This window comes from Thamnophis elegans, chromosome 6 (genome assembly GCF_009769535.1).
Source record: "Thamnophis elegans isolate rThaEle1 chromosome 6, rThaEle1.pri, whole genome shotgun sequence".
Classification (NCBI taxonomy): Eukaryota; Metazoa; Chordata; class Lepidosauria; order Squamata; family Colubridae; genus Thamnophis; species Thamnophis elegans.
Window position 1 is genome coordinate 52,324,746 of NC_045546.1, and position 17,274 is coordinate 52,342,019.

Here is a 17,274-nt window from a genome sequence, read left to right on the forward strand (position 1 = left end):
AGCCTGTAGTTTAGACATTCTACTCCCCCTCTCCACCTGAAAATGCTCTGATGCTAAGGAATTAGACTGAGGGAGAGAAGGGGATAAGATAAGAGACGCCTCTGTGGGGCAAGCCTGAGGGAAAAAAGGGGATAGAGGATCAATGGGGCCAGACTGAGGAAGAGAAGGGGATAAGAGAGGCCTCTATGGGGCAAGTCTGAGGGAGGAAGGGGAGAGGAGAGGTCGATTGTAACTACTCATTAATTTTCAAGCTGTATGTGTCAATTTATCAAGTCTGATCACATAGTTTCATAGCAGTGCATGGGTATTCAGCTAGTCATTAATAAATATGCAGCTGCAGTTGCAACTGCAGTTTTGAATGGTCCTTACAGACATCCTCAATTACACTGAATTAATATGGGATTATTGGGGTATAAATAAGTATTGCCAAAAACTGGTGCATCAGCTAAGGCAACTAGTGCATCAGCTAATCAAGGTGCCATGGCTTCCTCTTGCCTATCCAGCAGTAGCTTTAAGGCTAGGGCAACAGTCCCCATCTTTCTGACTCCACGGACAAGCAGCTGTGGTGATGAAGAGGGAAAGGTATTTTTTCACACCCACATCTGCCACTTGCGCAAATGGAGCTTCATGGATTCACCCGCTGCTTTGCATGGCCTGGTTCCCAATGGACCGCAGACCAGCCACTGTCCATGGACTGGGGATTAGGGACCCCTGGGCTAGGGAGATCCACAAGAGATAAACATGTTCCTTCAGGAGAGGTCCAATGTTGTACAAATTTAAAACCATTGTTGACTAATTGTTGTTCTGAACATCTAGTAGCATGGTCTTGTCAACTTAGTTTGTCCCATATAGTTCACAAAACAGCCTCCAGGCATCAAGATCTCCACATTATCTCTGGCTCAATCAGAGATAATCTTCAGTGTAGGGAAGATACAGGGATACATGTAGGGAAGGGGTGACCTTATACAGTAGTTTCATACAAATATTTTAAAAAGGAATGAATGTTAGGGCACTCGACAAGAGAACATTAAACTAATGTCTCTTCCTTCATCGACTAGAATGTCCTGCTCAGAAGGAAGCAAGATCATTGGGGAAAAAATCCAATTCCCAATTCTTGAAAATAGCATAGAACGGTGTTTCTCAGCCTTAGAAACTTTAAGACCTGTGGACTTTAACTCCCAGAATTCCCCAACCAATCAAGTTACTTACTTCAATGTCCATATATCTTAAGGTTGAGAAACACTGACCTAGAAGTTAACATAGTTGAAGATATAAAACATTTGCAAGAGGGATGGCAACGTGTATAGTATAGACAAAGTCAAGTCCAGGGAAGGCCTCTCGAGGAAGGAATGCTCACTCTTCCTTCAAGATGATCAGCACCACTTTGCCCCTTAAAGATTTTTTGAATACAGGCATTTATATTGCCCCAGACAACTGAAGGAACTGGATCCATCGATCCAAGTCATAGGTATCAAGGTTCATCACTGAAAGGAAACTATACACATGCTCAAAGATGTTTCAGATAATATTCAATCAGAGGTGGGCTGCTATGGGTTCACCTGGGTTCAGGAGAACCCATAGCTAATGTTATGGCTGGTTTGGAGAACCTCCAAATCCCACCCCTGGCTGGGAAAAGTTCCCATGGCCTGATGGTCAGCTTTCTCAATCACTCCCAACAGGAAGCAGACCACACTGAAGAATGTTTCTGTACAATAATTTGATGATGCAATAAGGGTGGAGAAGTACTAAAATGCCCTTATTACATTGAGTTGAGTCAGATTCTCTTGTCTAACTCCATTGGCAATCCACATATCACTTCAATTGCTTCATCTCTGGGGGGTCCTTAGTAAATCAAGGAATTTCCCAAGATCTTCTGACAAAAGCTGCTTCAGAGCAACATGCCAAATATCTGGGTGGTTTTGTAATTCTAGAGGTCAACAGGCACTTAGTGAGTAAAGTCTACCAGATTGCTAGGAAAATTCTCAAACGCCATCTGGAAGGCATCCAGATTCATAAGACATCTAAGGAAGTACTATTTTAATACACAATTTTAACATGAATTGTAATCTTCGGTAAGATCCTTTGGATAAAAGGAAAGCTATAAATACTTTTAAGTAAGCAAATCCACTAATAGCAGTGGCTCATAACCACCCATAAGACATAAGAGAAAGATGAAACCCTAGCACAAACACAGTCTAAAAAGGTGGGGGAGTAGTTGCTGTTGACAGGAATTAATTTACAATTTATTTTGGGAAAAAGTTAATATATTTTTTAATTGAAATGACTTTATCAACATGCCAATGTGGTTTTCTTGGCAACAGTATGAATGTAATTTGCCATTAGCTTCTTCTGGGTTGCTTATCAACACTCTAGTCTAGCTTCCCTGTGGGATTTCCTTTTGGTCTCTCATCATGGACTAAATACTAAGTACTAACTAAGTCCAACTCTCCTTAGCTTTCAGAGGTCAGTCAACATTGGTTAAACTCTATCACCACAATATTTTATCTTGAAAAGATTAGTTACGAGAAGTCTGGACTAAATGTCACTATATCCTTAAAACACTGGTATTAACCATTTCTATAAGATCCAAACAGATTTCAAAGTTAAAATATCTAAGTCTATCAGACTATGGTAACAATACTTTTAAAAATTTCTTTATGCCAGCATGGTCCTTCAGTTCATGAGAACTATGATAAAGATGGATGCTTTCAACAAAAAAATATGATAGCAAAGACCTTGAAAACATCTCTTAAACAAAGCTTTTTACACCTGGAAGGAAACAAGAAAAATATAAGTATAAACTTTCCTCTTTTTCTAATAAACTGATCAACAAATAATCGCCTTATTCTTTTAGTAAAATACCATTTTAGTTCTTCTTGTGGAAGTTCTGGCAGGATTTTTTGAGTCAACACTCCTTACAAAAGGTTTGGTTTATCCCTTTACATTCCTTTACAATAAAAAGAACTAGGGATTAAAATTCATTTAACATAACAGGGTAGGGAGGAGTTGTTTAATGTACTTATTCTTAAAGTCAGTAGGTTGTTAGTTGGATATATTTTCAGTTCATTTTCTTCATGTAAAAAAATGACAAACATTTATTTAAAAAGGAAGCGCTGGAATAATAGATTTAAAAAATGATTTTGGAGCTTAGAAAATGCTCTATCTCTTTCTCTCCAGTATCAGAGTAATATTTATGTCTGAAATAAAAGCAAAGCATATAATTAATCCAGTTTTTTTATAGAGTACTTTAGGCTGGATTCTGTATCACTGTCATTCAGTTAAACTTACTGACCTATTCCATACACAAACATAACATCCATAAACAAAACAAATATAAAATAGTTGGAACATCCATGAAAGATTATTATTACCCCAGAGTAAGTAATCTAATTTACACCAATATCTTCATAGCCCTTTTTTAATAAGACAAATTACTATTTTTCCTGATCCGTGTAGTTGTTTGTAAGCTAGTAAATGTTAAAAATCTATTTCATAAGCAAGGATACTAATTTTCTTTCTCCTCTGTGAAGCTATAGTCTTTAAATTTCTAAATACAGAGAAACATGTCCTCCTATGTACAAAATGAATTGTATTTGTGGAAGTCAGCAATATCTGGTTATTAAGCTGCATGAGCCTATTTTTATAATAAAACTAAACTAAACCTGTTCGAAATCCAAAGTTTTTTTTTACATTTTGTGGTATCGGTTTCCCAGCTTGTGAAAGACCAGAAGGAAAAGATTAAAAAGCAAGTAATACGCTCTCATAAGATCTTTCTGCACTTATAACCAACCATGGCACAAATATGCCTCTTTGTTCTGCTATATCTTACAATGTTCTTTCATGTTATTCCCAGTCTCTTCTAGATGCTAGCTAGTTAAGTGTGAAAGTGTTATTCTGATATAGTTTTTGCCAACAATACACATTGGCATATATAACTAACCACTTTGTCAGCTTGCAATCAGAAGATTCCTGGTCCATTGAGAAGTTTAGACTAGATTAAGCATGTCTTGGTATAGTCCCTAGACCTGTCCTCTAGGGCAGGTCAGGCTGGAAAGTGGGGGAATAACCAGTCTGGTTTTGAAGAGAAGTTGCATTAACAGAGGGGTACAATTAAGATCAAGGGAGATACCAATACCACTCGATAAAGCCTTAGTAAGACCTCACCTAGAGTACTATATCCAGTTTTGATCACAACACAATAAGATGTTGAGACTCTAGAAAGAGTGCAGAGAAGAGGAATGAAAATAATTAGGGGACAGGAGGCTAAAACATACAATGAAAGGTTGAGGGAACTGGGCATGGCTAATCTAGTGAAGAAAAGGACCAGGGAAGACATGATAGCAGTGTTCAAATGGTGTAGGGTCTGCTGGATGGGGGAGTGGACTAGATGACCTGCAAGGTCCCTTCCAACTCTGTTCATCTGTATCTGTATTAATTTGGATCAGTCCAGCCATCTAACCAGGAGGAGGAGAGTGGGGGAGGAGGAATACTAACCTCATGGTGGGTTTACGGGAAAGTCAGAAGTCTCTCCATCCCTCTATGCTATGCAACCTCATCTGCCCTCATTAGCTGGAAGGCTTAACAACTATAAATAAAGTTATTTATTTATTTAGTGTATGGCATCTATAGAGGTCATGCAATCACTGATATACAAATTTAGTTTAAATAAAGTATCAGCAGATAGAAAGAAAGAAAGAAAGATGGATAGATAGATAGATAGATAGATAGATAGATAGATAGATAGATAGATAGATAGATAGATAGATAGAGATAGAGATAGAGATATGTGGATGATACAATATAGGAGATAAAATATTAAATTAAGATGAAACTCTAATTAAATCAGGGAAACTGCCTTCCTAGAAATTGTTTTGTTGGATCTGTGTAATCTGTTTGGTTATGATTATTAAAAGTTGTCCATCTTAATCATCATTCTTCATCTAGATCGTAAGACTGTGATATGTTATCCCAAATTGGTTTCCTAGACTTAAGCCTGGTGAGAGGTAGAGAGTACATATTTTTATACCTATTTTATGTATTGGAAGATCTCCAGGAGTTGATAGCATATTTATTTTATACCACTCTTGGACTGCCTGTTCTTGTCACCTGAGATCAGGAGGGGCAATGTTAGAAAGAAGAGCCATGAAAGCAGCGTGGACTTAAGGGTTCCAGATATTATTCTCATGGTGTCATTAAGGTGAACATCAATCCTATTGGTATGACAACTTCTTTCCTGTACAGGTGCACAGAAGGCAAGTGACAGAAGAGAACAGCTCTTTCAAAATGCCATCTCTGATGCCAAGGATCAGCTGATCCATGAGATCAGGGACCTGTTGGATAAGGCAACATACTGCTTTCACTTATTTCCTCTTCCAGCCCAGTCAGGTGGCAGAGTTGAAGTTGAACAGGACAACTGGCTTTTGCTTGCTAGGTCTTTGATGTGCAAGATCAAAAGACTATTGAGAAAGCTATTGTATCTTCCCTTCACTCCACATAGGCAAAGACGAAGTGAATTCTGGTTTAATTAAACCTGTGATTACTAAGCTAGTAATTTAACTTGATTTTAGTTCTGTGAACTCATCACTTTTTGAGCAGACAAGAAGGTGGGGGGGATGCAAATTCTGACAAATGGCTGCACCTATAATCATTATAGTATAGCCATGTACCATTTACCAGTATACCCATTTACCATAATGACTGCAGATCACAGCAGCCTATGTTTGGTGTAGGGTTCTTGCAGACCCATGACAGTCAAAAGAAGTTAGGACAGATAAGTCAGAGTCCTATCAGTATTCTATATTATCCAATATAGCAAATGTGCCAACACTGATTTTTATCTAATGATCAGAGGTAGATTCCTAGTCCCCAGAAAGGAGGCCTTCTGTTTTTCAGTGTGTTCTTCCCCATACTTCAGTTCAATATTCTCTACCTATTTTTATGAACTGGTACAAAACTAAACCAATATAATTTTTTCTGTGTCAAAGGATGAATCTTGTTCCTTTCATTTTTGTAAAAAACATGCTATCCTTATTACAAATTTGTTAATCATGTATATGTTTAATAACTCTGCAAATTACAAATTCAATATTAGGTTATGTAACATATTTATTCATCTATTTAAAGTTTTAAAATTGCTATTCTATAAATATTTTAATTTTTATACATTACTATAGCTTCAGAGAAAACCTGATTGCAAAGACAATAGCTAGATAATATATGAATATATTCTTAGATATAGAACATAATAAAAAACTAGAAAATGAGTTTTGTTATTAAAGCATATCAGATTTTCACCAGATTTATAGAGGAGTAAATTTCAATAACATCGGTGGATTTTAACTGTCAGATAAATACAACTGAAATTAAGCTGTTGGCATAGTACAGCAAGAAAGTGATTGATTAGATCAAGAGTAAAAAAAATATTTGGTTCTCCTTATATTTTGAACTATAATTCCAAGTATCCTTCATGATTCACTATGCTGAATAAAATTGATAAGAGTGATATTTAGCAACTACTGGAGCACCACAGGTTCTTTGATCAAACATTTTTGCTTTTACTGCATATTACCTTCGCAAATTATGCTTGCATATTACTACAAACAAAGCAAGTTGCAATCCAGAAACTAAGTAGCAAAAAATGTATGTTTTTTTGAAGCAAACTCAAATGTATAGCGAATGTACCGGTTCTTTATAAATTCAAATTTATTTCTTCCATTAAAATGGAATACCTTTAAATATACATTCTAAATGAACAAAAATAAAATATTAATTGGCATGTATCCATTAAGGATGACACTTTCCAAACCAAAGAAAATGTTTTGAAAGAATTCATAGTTCTTCTGAAGCATTCTGAAATAAAGCAGATTGTAAACCAAAGAGTATAGCACTAAGAAAGTCTAGATGTGAATCTTCAGATTAATCCCTGCTTACAAACAAATTATGCTCTAAAGACCACTCCTGAAGTTTAAGAGAAATGCCCAATATATATATTTCACAGCCACTGCGAACTTCCCCCCAATGCAAATCTATAGACATGCCTCCATTATTTGTACATGGGAAGATAAAAATCTACACCCATAATCTAAAATAATATGCCATTGAATCATAAGGATGACCATGAGAGTATGGGATCACCTTTGAATTCAGTAAAATATATGTAAAACAATATGTGAATATCTTGTCTGTCTGTTACTATTCTTAAAACAATGCAATCTATGATATGAATACTCACCTTTTTATTTAGAAATATTTTGTTTTTATAAAAATAATCCTCAAAATATTGAATTAATTAAAAATAACACTGTTGAGCTACTATATTAAAATTAAAAACATTAACTTCCTTTTATGTACAAATGCTTGAAACAAATATTTGATCACTCCTGATCTTTCTGAAGTGAAACAGCCTTTTAAAGAGAATTTGGAACTGGTGATTGGAATTGGAATTTGGAATGCTTACCCTGAATCTGACTCTGAGGTTGAGGATTAAAAGCAGTTGTGTGGTTCAAGGAAGCCCTTGGGTTAGGTGCCGGGGCTGGATGATGTGGGCTAACCCTTATAGCTGTGCGACGCAACTGTTCCAGTTCACTCAGGCGCTCTGAAAAGGACAAACTTCCGGTCTTTGTCTGCTCATCTAGTTTCTGACGATGTCCTATTATGGAAACATTGTGGGTGGAGAGAGAAAATGATATTTACAGAAATTGTCTTATTGACATACACAACCTGAAGCTGTATATAATTATCCATTACAGCACTCAGAAAACCAATGCTCTGTTCCACATTACATAGGCATGATATCAAACAGTCTAACTAACACCCTACATTTCAATGGAAGTAAAACTAATTTAGACTGGATTGGAGTAGAAAACTTGATCCTACAGAGAAATGCATACATAACTCAACTCACACTGTACATTATAAAGGGTCTAACAAAGACTACACACACGTACTTATCAGGTGATAATAGGCATTTTGTGATTAAAAAGATAGTAAATTGTCATGTGAAGTATGAGACTTTCATCTCTTATCCTCTCTATTAATTTATTTAGTCTTTGCTAAACATTAAAGACATAAAGTAATATATATGGGATTCTTGTCTGGCATTATTTTTTTTATTCCATACCATTCTGTTTTAAATGTATTTCTCACAGTTATTAATCTTCATCAGGGTAGCTGGGGAAGACTACTACTGTACTTCCAAGAGATAAGTCACATTCAGGTTTTTTGTGAAGCTCAAGAAAACATCAGGGAAAACATCAAGAATCTTGCTGATTCATGTGAAATAAATTCATTTTATTTCATTCTTTTGCCCATTAGACTTTTAATTCAGATTTAAGACTGCAAACAATTATCTGTAAAAGTTAAACATATTCCACAGGTCTGGGTTGCAAAAATCTAAACCTTCATTAGGGTTTCAGAATTTTTTAACCCAATAGAGCTATTCTTTCTCTCTCTCTCTCTCTCTCTCTCTCACACACACACACACACACACACACAAACACAAAAACACAAAAACACGTTTTCATGAAGATAAGAATTTAGCAAAATTGAGAAAAATGTACTTAAAAGCAATGTCTAGTAACTGAAATTAAATTTTACAACTTGTGCTGAAGTTCCAAATTTGAGCAATGTATCTCTTCTTTGTTCTGCCAGACTCTTTGGCACAGTCTGACAGAGATAGCATTATAATGAGCTATCAATTATTTCTGGAATGAAAGGAAAGCAGGACATATCCAGAACTGGAAATGAATTTAATATTGCATCCATTAATTTATACAACTTCCCTATTGCTCAGAGCCCAGAGCCCAGAGACAACCTTTTCTTCTGTTAATTTTGGAGTTCAAATGGAAATCATCTTCATTATGTACAGCATATCCAGAAACACAAATCGGAATTTTAACTCAAGATTTGGGTTCTTCATATAATTGTCTGAATGTAAATATCTTTATTAATGTACAAGTTGTGTACATATACTCATGGTTAAAAATAAAAAATAAGTTAGTAAGTACCTTAGTTAAAAATAAGATAGTAAGTACTTTAATTAAAAATAAAAAAATACAACAATACAGAGTTTATTACCCGTGCTAACTTTTGAAAGGCATACATAACCTGATATTGTTTGGTTTCTATTTCCTAGCTTGTACATACCCCCTCTCCTTCTGTCTGTCTGCAGTCATCCATACAACACATGGAGCATACCCAGCATAGAATACACAGTAGTTAAGATAACGTTAAGATATTTTTAAAAACGTGAAGCACTTCTAATGGACTTCTTGACAACATTTTTCACAAGGGTCCTATGTCTGTGCAAGTAAAGTGTATAAATGTGATATATGTATTGATGAGAGGTGGTATTCAGCAGATTCTAATCAGTTCTGGAGAAGCGGTAGCAGAACTTTTGAGTAGTTCAGAGGACCAGTAAACACCACTTCTGACTGGCCCCGCCCTCATCTATTTGCTACCTTCCAAGTCCCAGCTGATTGGGAGGAAATGGGGATTTTGCAGGAACCTTCCCCTGGAGTGGGGTGGGAATGGAGATTTTACAGTATCCTTCCCCTGGAGTGGGAAGCGAATGAAGATTTTACAGTAATGTGCATGCACAGAACCGTCTGGGCAGGTGGGCAGAGCCTCCCACCACTGCCACTACTGGTTTGCCCGATCCGGGCTGAACAGGGAGCAACTCACTTCTGATTGTAGTACCTTGTTACTATCCTTTCAGTGCTTACTAATTTTTCTTCAGTTTGCAAGGGTAAAATATTTTCTTTTAAATAGCAATCTAGATATAGAAACAATACTATTAAAAAGTCATATAAAGCAGTGAAGTATCCTTTGAACTCAGTTCCTAGTGGTTACATAGATAATGTCATCTCCACTTTCATTTGCTTTTCTTTTTTTTTTGCAGCTAGTTTGCCATAGCCTGATTCCACTGGATTTGTTGGTAAAAATAATGAGAATTCAATTTAAGACAATTGTGATAATGACATATTCTGCAATATATACATTACAGAACTTTGTTTTTTAAAATAACAGTCTGAAATCCAAAATTGCATTCTAAACTAATCTACTCCCTGTCAAGCATGCCTCCCTCAGTAACCAAGAAAGAAACCTCTTAGTCCAATAGTTGTGGAATTAAAAGTACTTTTACTGGTTATGAATAGTGAAGTAAAGTAAGGTCTGAGGCAGAAAAGCACAAAATCATACATATCAAACTTTGCCCAGCCCCCTCCCTCCAACAACCCCCACCCCATTGCCCAATCTGCATCTCCCTTAGGTGTCATGTGAGTTGCATCTCCAAGTCCATCATCAGGTTGGTATGCAGGATGGTTGGCCTTGACCAGGTCCAAACATCGGCCATCAGCATGCGCAGACGATGGTGAGAACAAAACTCCCTGGTTGACAAATCCTCCTGTACTAATTATTCCCAACCCAAATACCATGCCCTCCTCCCCATTTCCATGGCAGCCGAAAGCAAGCAAGCAAAGCAGAGGCTGACATCCAGCCCTCCTTCAAGAGAAATATCATCCCTGCAGAAAAAGAGAAAAGGAAAACAAACAATACAAAACAAGAATATATTAAATCAAGGATAACTGGAGTAGAATTTCCGTAAAAGTCTGAGCTCTAATATGAGATTTTTCAACCTATTCCGCTGAGAAGGGGGAAAATGTTTCCAGGATACCAAATACTGAATGCGATCCCTATGTTTTCTGGAGTCCAAGATTTCTTTAACCTCAAAATATTGCTCTCCCTCAATAAGAAGAGGGACCGAAGGTGAAGGTTGAGGCGGATGAAAAGAAGAAGTGTGTTCGGGTTTTAACAAATTCACATGAAACACAGGATAAATTCTTCTAAGGGTCTTTGTTAACTCCAATTTTACCAATACAGGATTTATGATTTTCACAATGGGGAACGGTTCTACATACTTTGGGCCCAGCTTCTTCAATTTTTGGGTGGTTTGCAGGAAATTAGTGGATAAAAATACCCTATCCCCAACTTTGTACTCTCTCGGTTCAGTCCATTTCTTATCCGCCTGTTTTTGTGAGCCTCATGAGCTACATCCTATGATTTGCGGGTCATGGGCCAAAATTTCCAAAGTTGATCAATCCACTCAGATAAGGACAAAATTTGTGGTTTTTCTTGAGGCAATTCAGGAATCGGTACAAAGTCTTGACCAAACACAACTTTGAAAGGGGTCTGCTGGTACTGCTGTGAACAGAATTATTGTATGCCACCTCTGCATGTGCTAAAAGTTCAGCCCAATTATCCTGTTGATAACTGATGAAACATTGGAGGTACTGCTCCAAAACCGAGTTAGTCCATTCATAAGCTCCATTAGCCTGACGATGGTGGGCGGAGCATAGCCCTTGGGCGGAGCCAATCAATTTCAGGAATTCTTTTCAAAAGAGGGAGGTGAATTGAACCCCCTCTGTCTAAAATTATGCGTTCAGGTACACCATGTAATCTATATACATGTGAAATAAACAATTTAGCCAACGACTTCGCTGATGGGATCTTGGAGCAAGGCACAAAATGAACCTGTTTGGAAAACAAATAACGGTATATCCTAGACTTTCTGGTAATTCGACAATAAAATCCATTGATATCTCCTTCCATGGGGCTCCAGGATGGGCAACACTTTGGAGGAGACCCTGGGGTTTCCCTGATGGTCTTTTTACGGCCACAAAGGCGGGACAACTGACTATGTAGGACTCAATGTCTTTTTTCAATGAAAGCTACCAAAACTGCCTCTTAATCAACTGCAAAGTCTTTACAAATCCAAAATGGCCCGCCATTCTTGAATCATGAGCCCATTGAAGGACGACCAGTTTCAGGGTAGCAGGAACATACAATTTAGCCTCCACCCAAGCCAGTCCATCCTTCATGGTGCATTCATCAGAATATTTCTTGAACCAGTCATCGGATTCAAGGCTCTCCTTGAGTTTGTTCATTAGGTCCGTAGTCACATCCAAGTCAACAAGGTTTTGGCTTCTAGTAACCATTGGTGTGGCCAGATTCTTAGCTGGGATGACCGGATGAACCACGCTCAGTTTAGAGCTGTTTTACTGGGGAAGCCTGGACAAGACATCAGCTATAAAGTTCTCCCCCCACCCGGGATGTATTTCAGGGTAAAATTGAACCAGTTGAAGTGTTGTGCCCAACGCACTTGTTTAGGTGACAGTTTAGGGGGGATTTTCAACGTTTCAAATTTTTTATGATCAGTCCATATCTCAAAAGGGTGTTTCGCCCCCTCTAGGAAATGTTGCCATGTCATCAAAGCCCATCTGACAGCAAAAAGCTTCCTTCCCTCATATGGCCCATCTCCTTTCTATCTGTGTAAGCTTACGGGAGGTGTAAGCACACGGTAGCAATTTACCCTCAGCGTTTGTTTGAAGCAATACCGCTCCCACCACCACATCACTGGCATCAGCCTGTACCACAAATGGTGCATCCATATCAGGGTGTTTCAAAATCGGTTCTGCTGCAAAGAGTCGCTTTAATTTCTCAAAATCAGCTTGACACTCCAGTTCAAAGGTTTCCCCAGCCTAGGTTTTGCTTCTCCTTTTGATTTTAGAAGATTTGTAATGGGCAGAGCAATACTAGTGAACGAGGGAATAAATTGACGATAAAAATTTGCAAATCCTAGAAAACTTTTCAATTGCTTGCGGGTGCAAGGAGGTGCCAATCAGTAACAGCCTGGGCTTTTGCTGACTCCATCTTGATGCCTTTGTGGGAAATACAATATTCCAGGTAATCGATCTTCTCCTGATGAAATTCACATTTAGACAATTTGGCATAAAGTTCAGCGGCTTGGAGTTTCTTGAGGACTGAGCGACCAAAGTCATGTGTTCCTCATGTGTTTCCATATAGATAAGGATGTCATTGAGATAGACTAACACACCCTTTTACAGATTCTCATGCAAAACTTTATTTATTAATTGCATGAAAACTGCTGGCACGCCCTGCAGACCAAACACGAGTACCCTGAATTCGAAGCATCCCAAAGAGCAGTTGAAAGTAGTTTTCCACTCATCCCCTTCTTTGATTCTGACTCTGTAGTAGGCCTCCCTTAGGTCCAACATCGTAAAAATCTTCCCCTTCCCCAAATGGGCTAACATACCCTTCATTAGTGGCAGAGGGTATACATTTTCCAAGCAAATTCCATTCAGGTTTTTGTAATTCACACATAAACGAAAGGAGCCATCTTTCTTTTCTTTGAACAATACAGATGCGGCCACCCGTGGCCTAGCTGGTTGTATGAAACCCCTTGTTAAGTTTTTGTCAATAAACTTGGGCAATTCCTCCATTTCACATGGGGTCATCAAGTAAATATGGGATTTGGGGAGTTTTTCTCCTGGGATGATCTCGATCTTGTAATCAGTAGTGTGTGTGTGTGGGGGGGGGCAATTTGTTGGAAGGCTTTTCACTGAAAACTTCCTTGAGGTCCCAATATTCCTTAAGGATTTTCTCCTCCCCTTCAATTTTTTTTGTGCTGCAACTGCTAGGTTTGGTTCAGCCTTAGCTATGTGGGAGACCCTCCCCTTCCCCTCTGGGGGTTTAGCAGAACAGATGCATAGCCACCCTTTTCTCTAATTCACATAAGGGTTCCATTTACATAGCCAGGGTAATCCCAGTATGAGGGGCCGATCCATCCCTGGGGCAATGCTGAAACTCAAAGTTTCTTGGTGATTCCCCATCCACATTTCCACTGGTTCCGTTACAAAATGGGAAGCCCCCCCCCCAGCCACAGAACCACTGGCAAAAAGCAATGGGCGTTTTCAAAGTTCTCAGTGTCAATCCCATTTTCTCCACCACTTCCGGGCTAATTACGCAACGTGTGCATCCAGAATCCAAGAGGGCTAGCATTTTCCCTTGGGTACCAGTAGAGGGCATTTTAAGTTCTACTGTCATGGTCATGGAGCCCACTCGTGGACTTACCAAATGGTTGTCATTGGAGTCAGCTTCACTTTCTCCAGAAAGAAGGGAGGGTTCTTCTTCCCCTTGGCTGGGCGGGAAATCTTCAACAGGTTCCACCCCTTTCATAGTGGTGTCCTTTCATTTCCCCGGTTGTTTGTCTGGTTTCCTCCCACCCACAGCAGTGGGTTTCAGGCCAATTTTTGAGTGGCAGCTAGCTGCACAGTGCCCCTCCTTTCCACAACAGAAACAAGCAGTAGACCGGGGCTTGCTTGCAGACCAAGCCTTTCCTCCTTTCAGAGTGCCTCTCGGAAGGGTGGGAGGGGGACTTTTACCTTTCTCACATCTTCCCTATATTTATCCCTGGCGAGGTCAATCTCAACATCTGCTGCCAACTTGTACCAATGTTGTAGGTTGTGTGGGCCCCTCTGTTAACACAGTTCTGGTATATATCCTTGTTCAAGCCATCCATAAAACTCTCCATTAAAGCCTCCTCAGACCATTCCCACATGTATACCGATAGCTCACGAAACTCTTGAATGCAATCAGCTACCAGACTTCTTCCCTGAGTAAGTTTTCATTTTGTTTCTCGCCTTACGCTGGGCTAGCGGGTCCTCAGAGTGGCCATAAATGCATTGTAGTTCCTCAGCGGGGGGGGGGGAGTCATCATTATGCAAAGTGACCATCCAGGCTGCCGCCTTATTTTCCAATGCCATAGTCACCACTCTCATCTTGGCTTCTTCATTGGGGAGATCTTCTCCAAACTGTTGCATGAAATTCCAGACCAAGACCAGGAAAAATCCTAGTTCCTTGGAGTCACCTCCAAATTTCATGCCAAGAGGAAGAACTTTTGCCATTCGGTGTCTGCGGGGGGCCCTCTCCCCCTTGGAGGGGCTTGTGTGGCTGCTGCTGCTGCTTCTGGGGCTCTCCCATTCTGATCAGCTCCATTGTCTGCCCCCAGACCCGCCCCCCAGGATGAGACTGGTCATCCTCACGCTTTTCTTCTTGATCAGGAAAATCAGCTTCCTTCTCAGCCTGGCTCTCACAAAAATGACACTTCTCCCATGCCTCTTGGAAGAGTTTCATAGCATGGGACATCATGAGATCATCCTCTTCAGCTTCCTGCCAGGCAGCTGCAGGTCGCCGGCGTCGGCTGGTGGTAACTCCGGCAGGAATTTCCTCAGGCTCATATTTCTGCCCCATTCCCAACGACCACCTAGAGCAAACAAATCTTTCCTCCAAATTCAGTTCCGCCATATGCTCTGTCTCCAAAGGGCATGAGTCTCCTGCAGCCAGCCATTTGTCCTCCTGGCAACTGCCTAGATTGGACATTTCTTTGGAGGTTTGGGTTTTTATTGCACTCCCCTTGGAAGGTGTTAGCTCCAGGATGAGTGCGAAAACAGACCTTGCTTAATGTCGAGCATGCCTCCCTCAGTAACCTCTTAGTCCAATAGTTGTGGAATTAAAAGTACTTTTACTGGTTATGAATAGATAGCAGTGAAGTAAAGCAAGGTCTGAGGCAGAAAAGTGCGAAATCATACATATCAAACTTTTGCCCAGCCCCCTCCTTCCAACAACCCCCCACCCCATTGCCCAATCTGCATCTCCCTTAGGTATCATGAGGGTTGCATCTCCAAGTAGCATCATCAGGTTGGCATGCAGGAGGTTTGGCCTTGACCAGATCCAAACATTGGCCATCAGCATGCGCAGATGATGGTGAGAACAAAACTCCCTGTTTGACAAATCCTCCTGTACTAATTATTCCCATCCCAAATAACATGCCCTCCCCCCATTTCCATGGAAGCCAAAAACAAGCAAGCAAAGCAGAGGCTGACACTCCCCCACAAATTAGGTATTCTGAAAAATAAAAATGCTTATTCAATTTATGAAATCCAAAAAGAATGTCTCATGTAAATGTAGTGATTAAGATACTTGAGTGCTACTTTTTCTCAGTTTGATCTAATTCAAGGGTTGCTGTTGCAAGGATTAAATGGAGGGAGAAGCCCATTAAGCTACCCTGAGGTCTTGGAGAAGAGTTGGGCTGTAACATTTTACAACAAATAGCCAACTGATTCAGTAAAATAAAAGTTGCACATTCACTTAAGTCAAAGTTGTGTTAGTAGGCCTTGGAAATGTCTAAAAACATATATTCACTTGACAGTTAAACTAATTTCCAAAATTCCTCTCTCTTCATATACGTAAAAGATTTCATCTAAAGCAAATATTAAAACTAATCAAATTTAAGTATATGTTGTATCACCTTATTCTACTCACTAACTGTATAGCTACAAAAATAAAAAAGACTATAAAAAGCAATCTGTTAACAATACTAAAATTCCATCTGAAGAAAATTGTTTCCTTTTCAGCTTCTATCTATCCTGTTTCCAGTGTTCAGAGTATGGTCACCCTCTCTTCTTGGAGAGCTCCCAAACTCAGTACTACACACATTAAAAAAGGGATGGGGGAGCAGACCTGTCTAATTGCATTTTCCTCCTTCTCTTAGAAACCATCCGGCGAAATAAAATTCCAGGCAGACCTACAAGCTTTGCTCTCCATCCAAACTCTAATAATCCATTCTGGACTTCTCCCTGCAGACTATTAGCCAAAATGCTACATATTTTATATCAGCAAAGTACTATATCATCCATAACATTACCGGTTTATTGCCAGTAAAAATTTCCACACCACCATTTTCTTTTCCCAAACTTTGAAAAGCTGTTTGTTTTATCGACGCTAACTTGAACTGCAGAGAACAAGGAGCCAAATTCTCAGTTCCACTAAAGCAGCTGCAGGTTCTATAGCACCAAAAATCCTCTTACATTTTTGTCCACTCAAAACAACAACACCCCAGCAGCCACCCACCATTTTGGGTGTATTGAGTGGGTCAGAGGTGGGTTGCGCCCAGTTCGGCTGAACTAGTAGTGGAATTCAGGCCTGGATCACAGAACTGACAGTGACCCAGGCCTGTCCGCCCCCGAACCGGTTCCCTCACTGCCGCTGGGCCACCGCCATTTTGGTTTTTAGTGACTGCGCATGCAGTCACTGTAAATTGTTCTGCGCATGCAGAATTGTTCAGACTTTACAGGAATTCAAGCTCAGGAGTTAAGGGGAAAGGTGCAGCAAGTTTTCTATCCACAGAGCCACAGCATTGTAAAGCAAACAAAAATACAAAACAGGAGGCAAAGAGTTCCTTTACAGCAGTGTCAATACAAAGTAGCTCTTGGAGGTCTTGGAGCAGAAGCTGGAGCAGAAGCTGCTCTCAAACTAGAAAAGAATCCCCATTTAGAAATGCCCATAACAGCAGTCATAACAGTAGTGCTAACATCAACAAGATTGAGTTAATACAGAAAACACAAAACCTTCTGTAAG

The 17,274-nt window shown here is 39.5% G+C and overlaps 1 protein-coding gene across 1 annotated transcript in view; it reads right to left on the minus strand.

The window, feature by feature from the left end:
* Window positions 1–17,274, minus strand: part of RUNX1 (RUNX family transcription factor 1) — a 93,423-nt gene that overhangs the window by 30,771 nt on the left and 45,378 nt on the right. Inside the window, exon 4 of the mRNA XM_032220312.1 lies at window positions 7,457–7,648. Within this exon, the coding sequence (XP_032076203.1) occupies window positions 7,457–7,648 (192 nt within the window). The remainder of the gene's footprint in view (window positions 1–7,456; window positions 7,649–17,274) is intronic.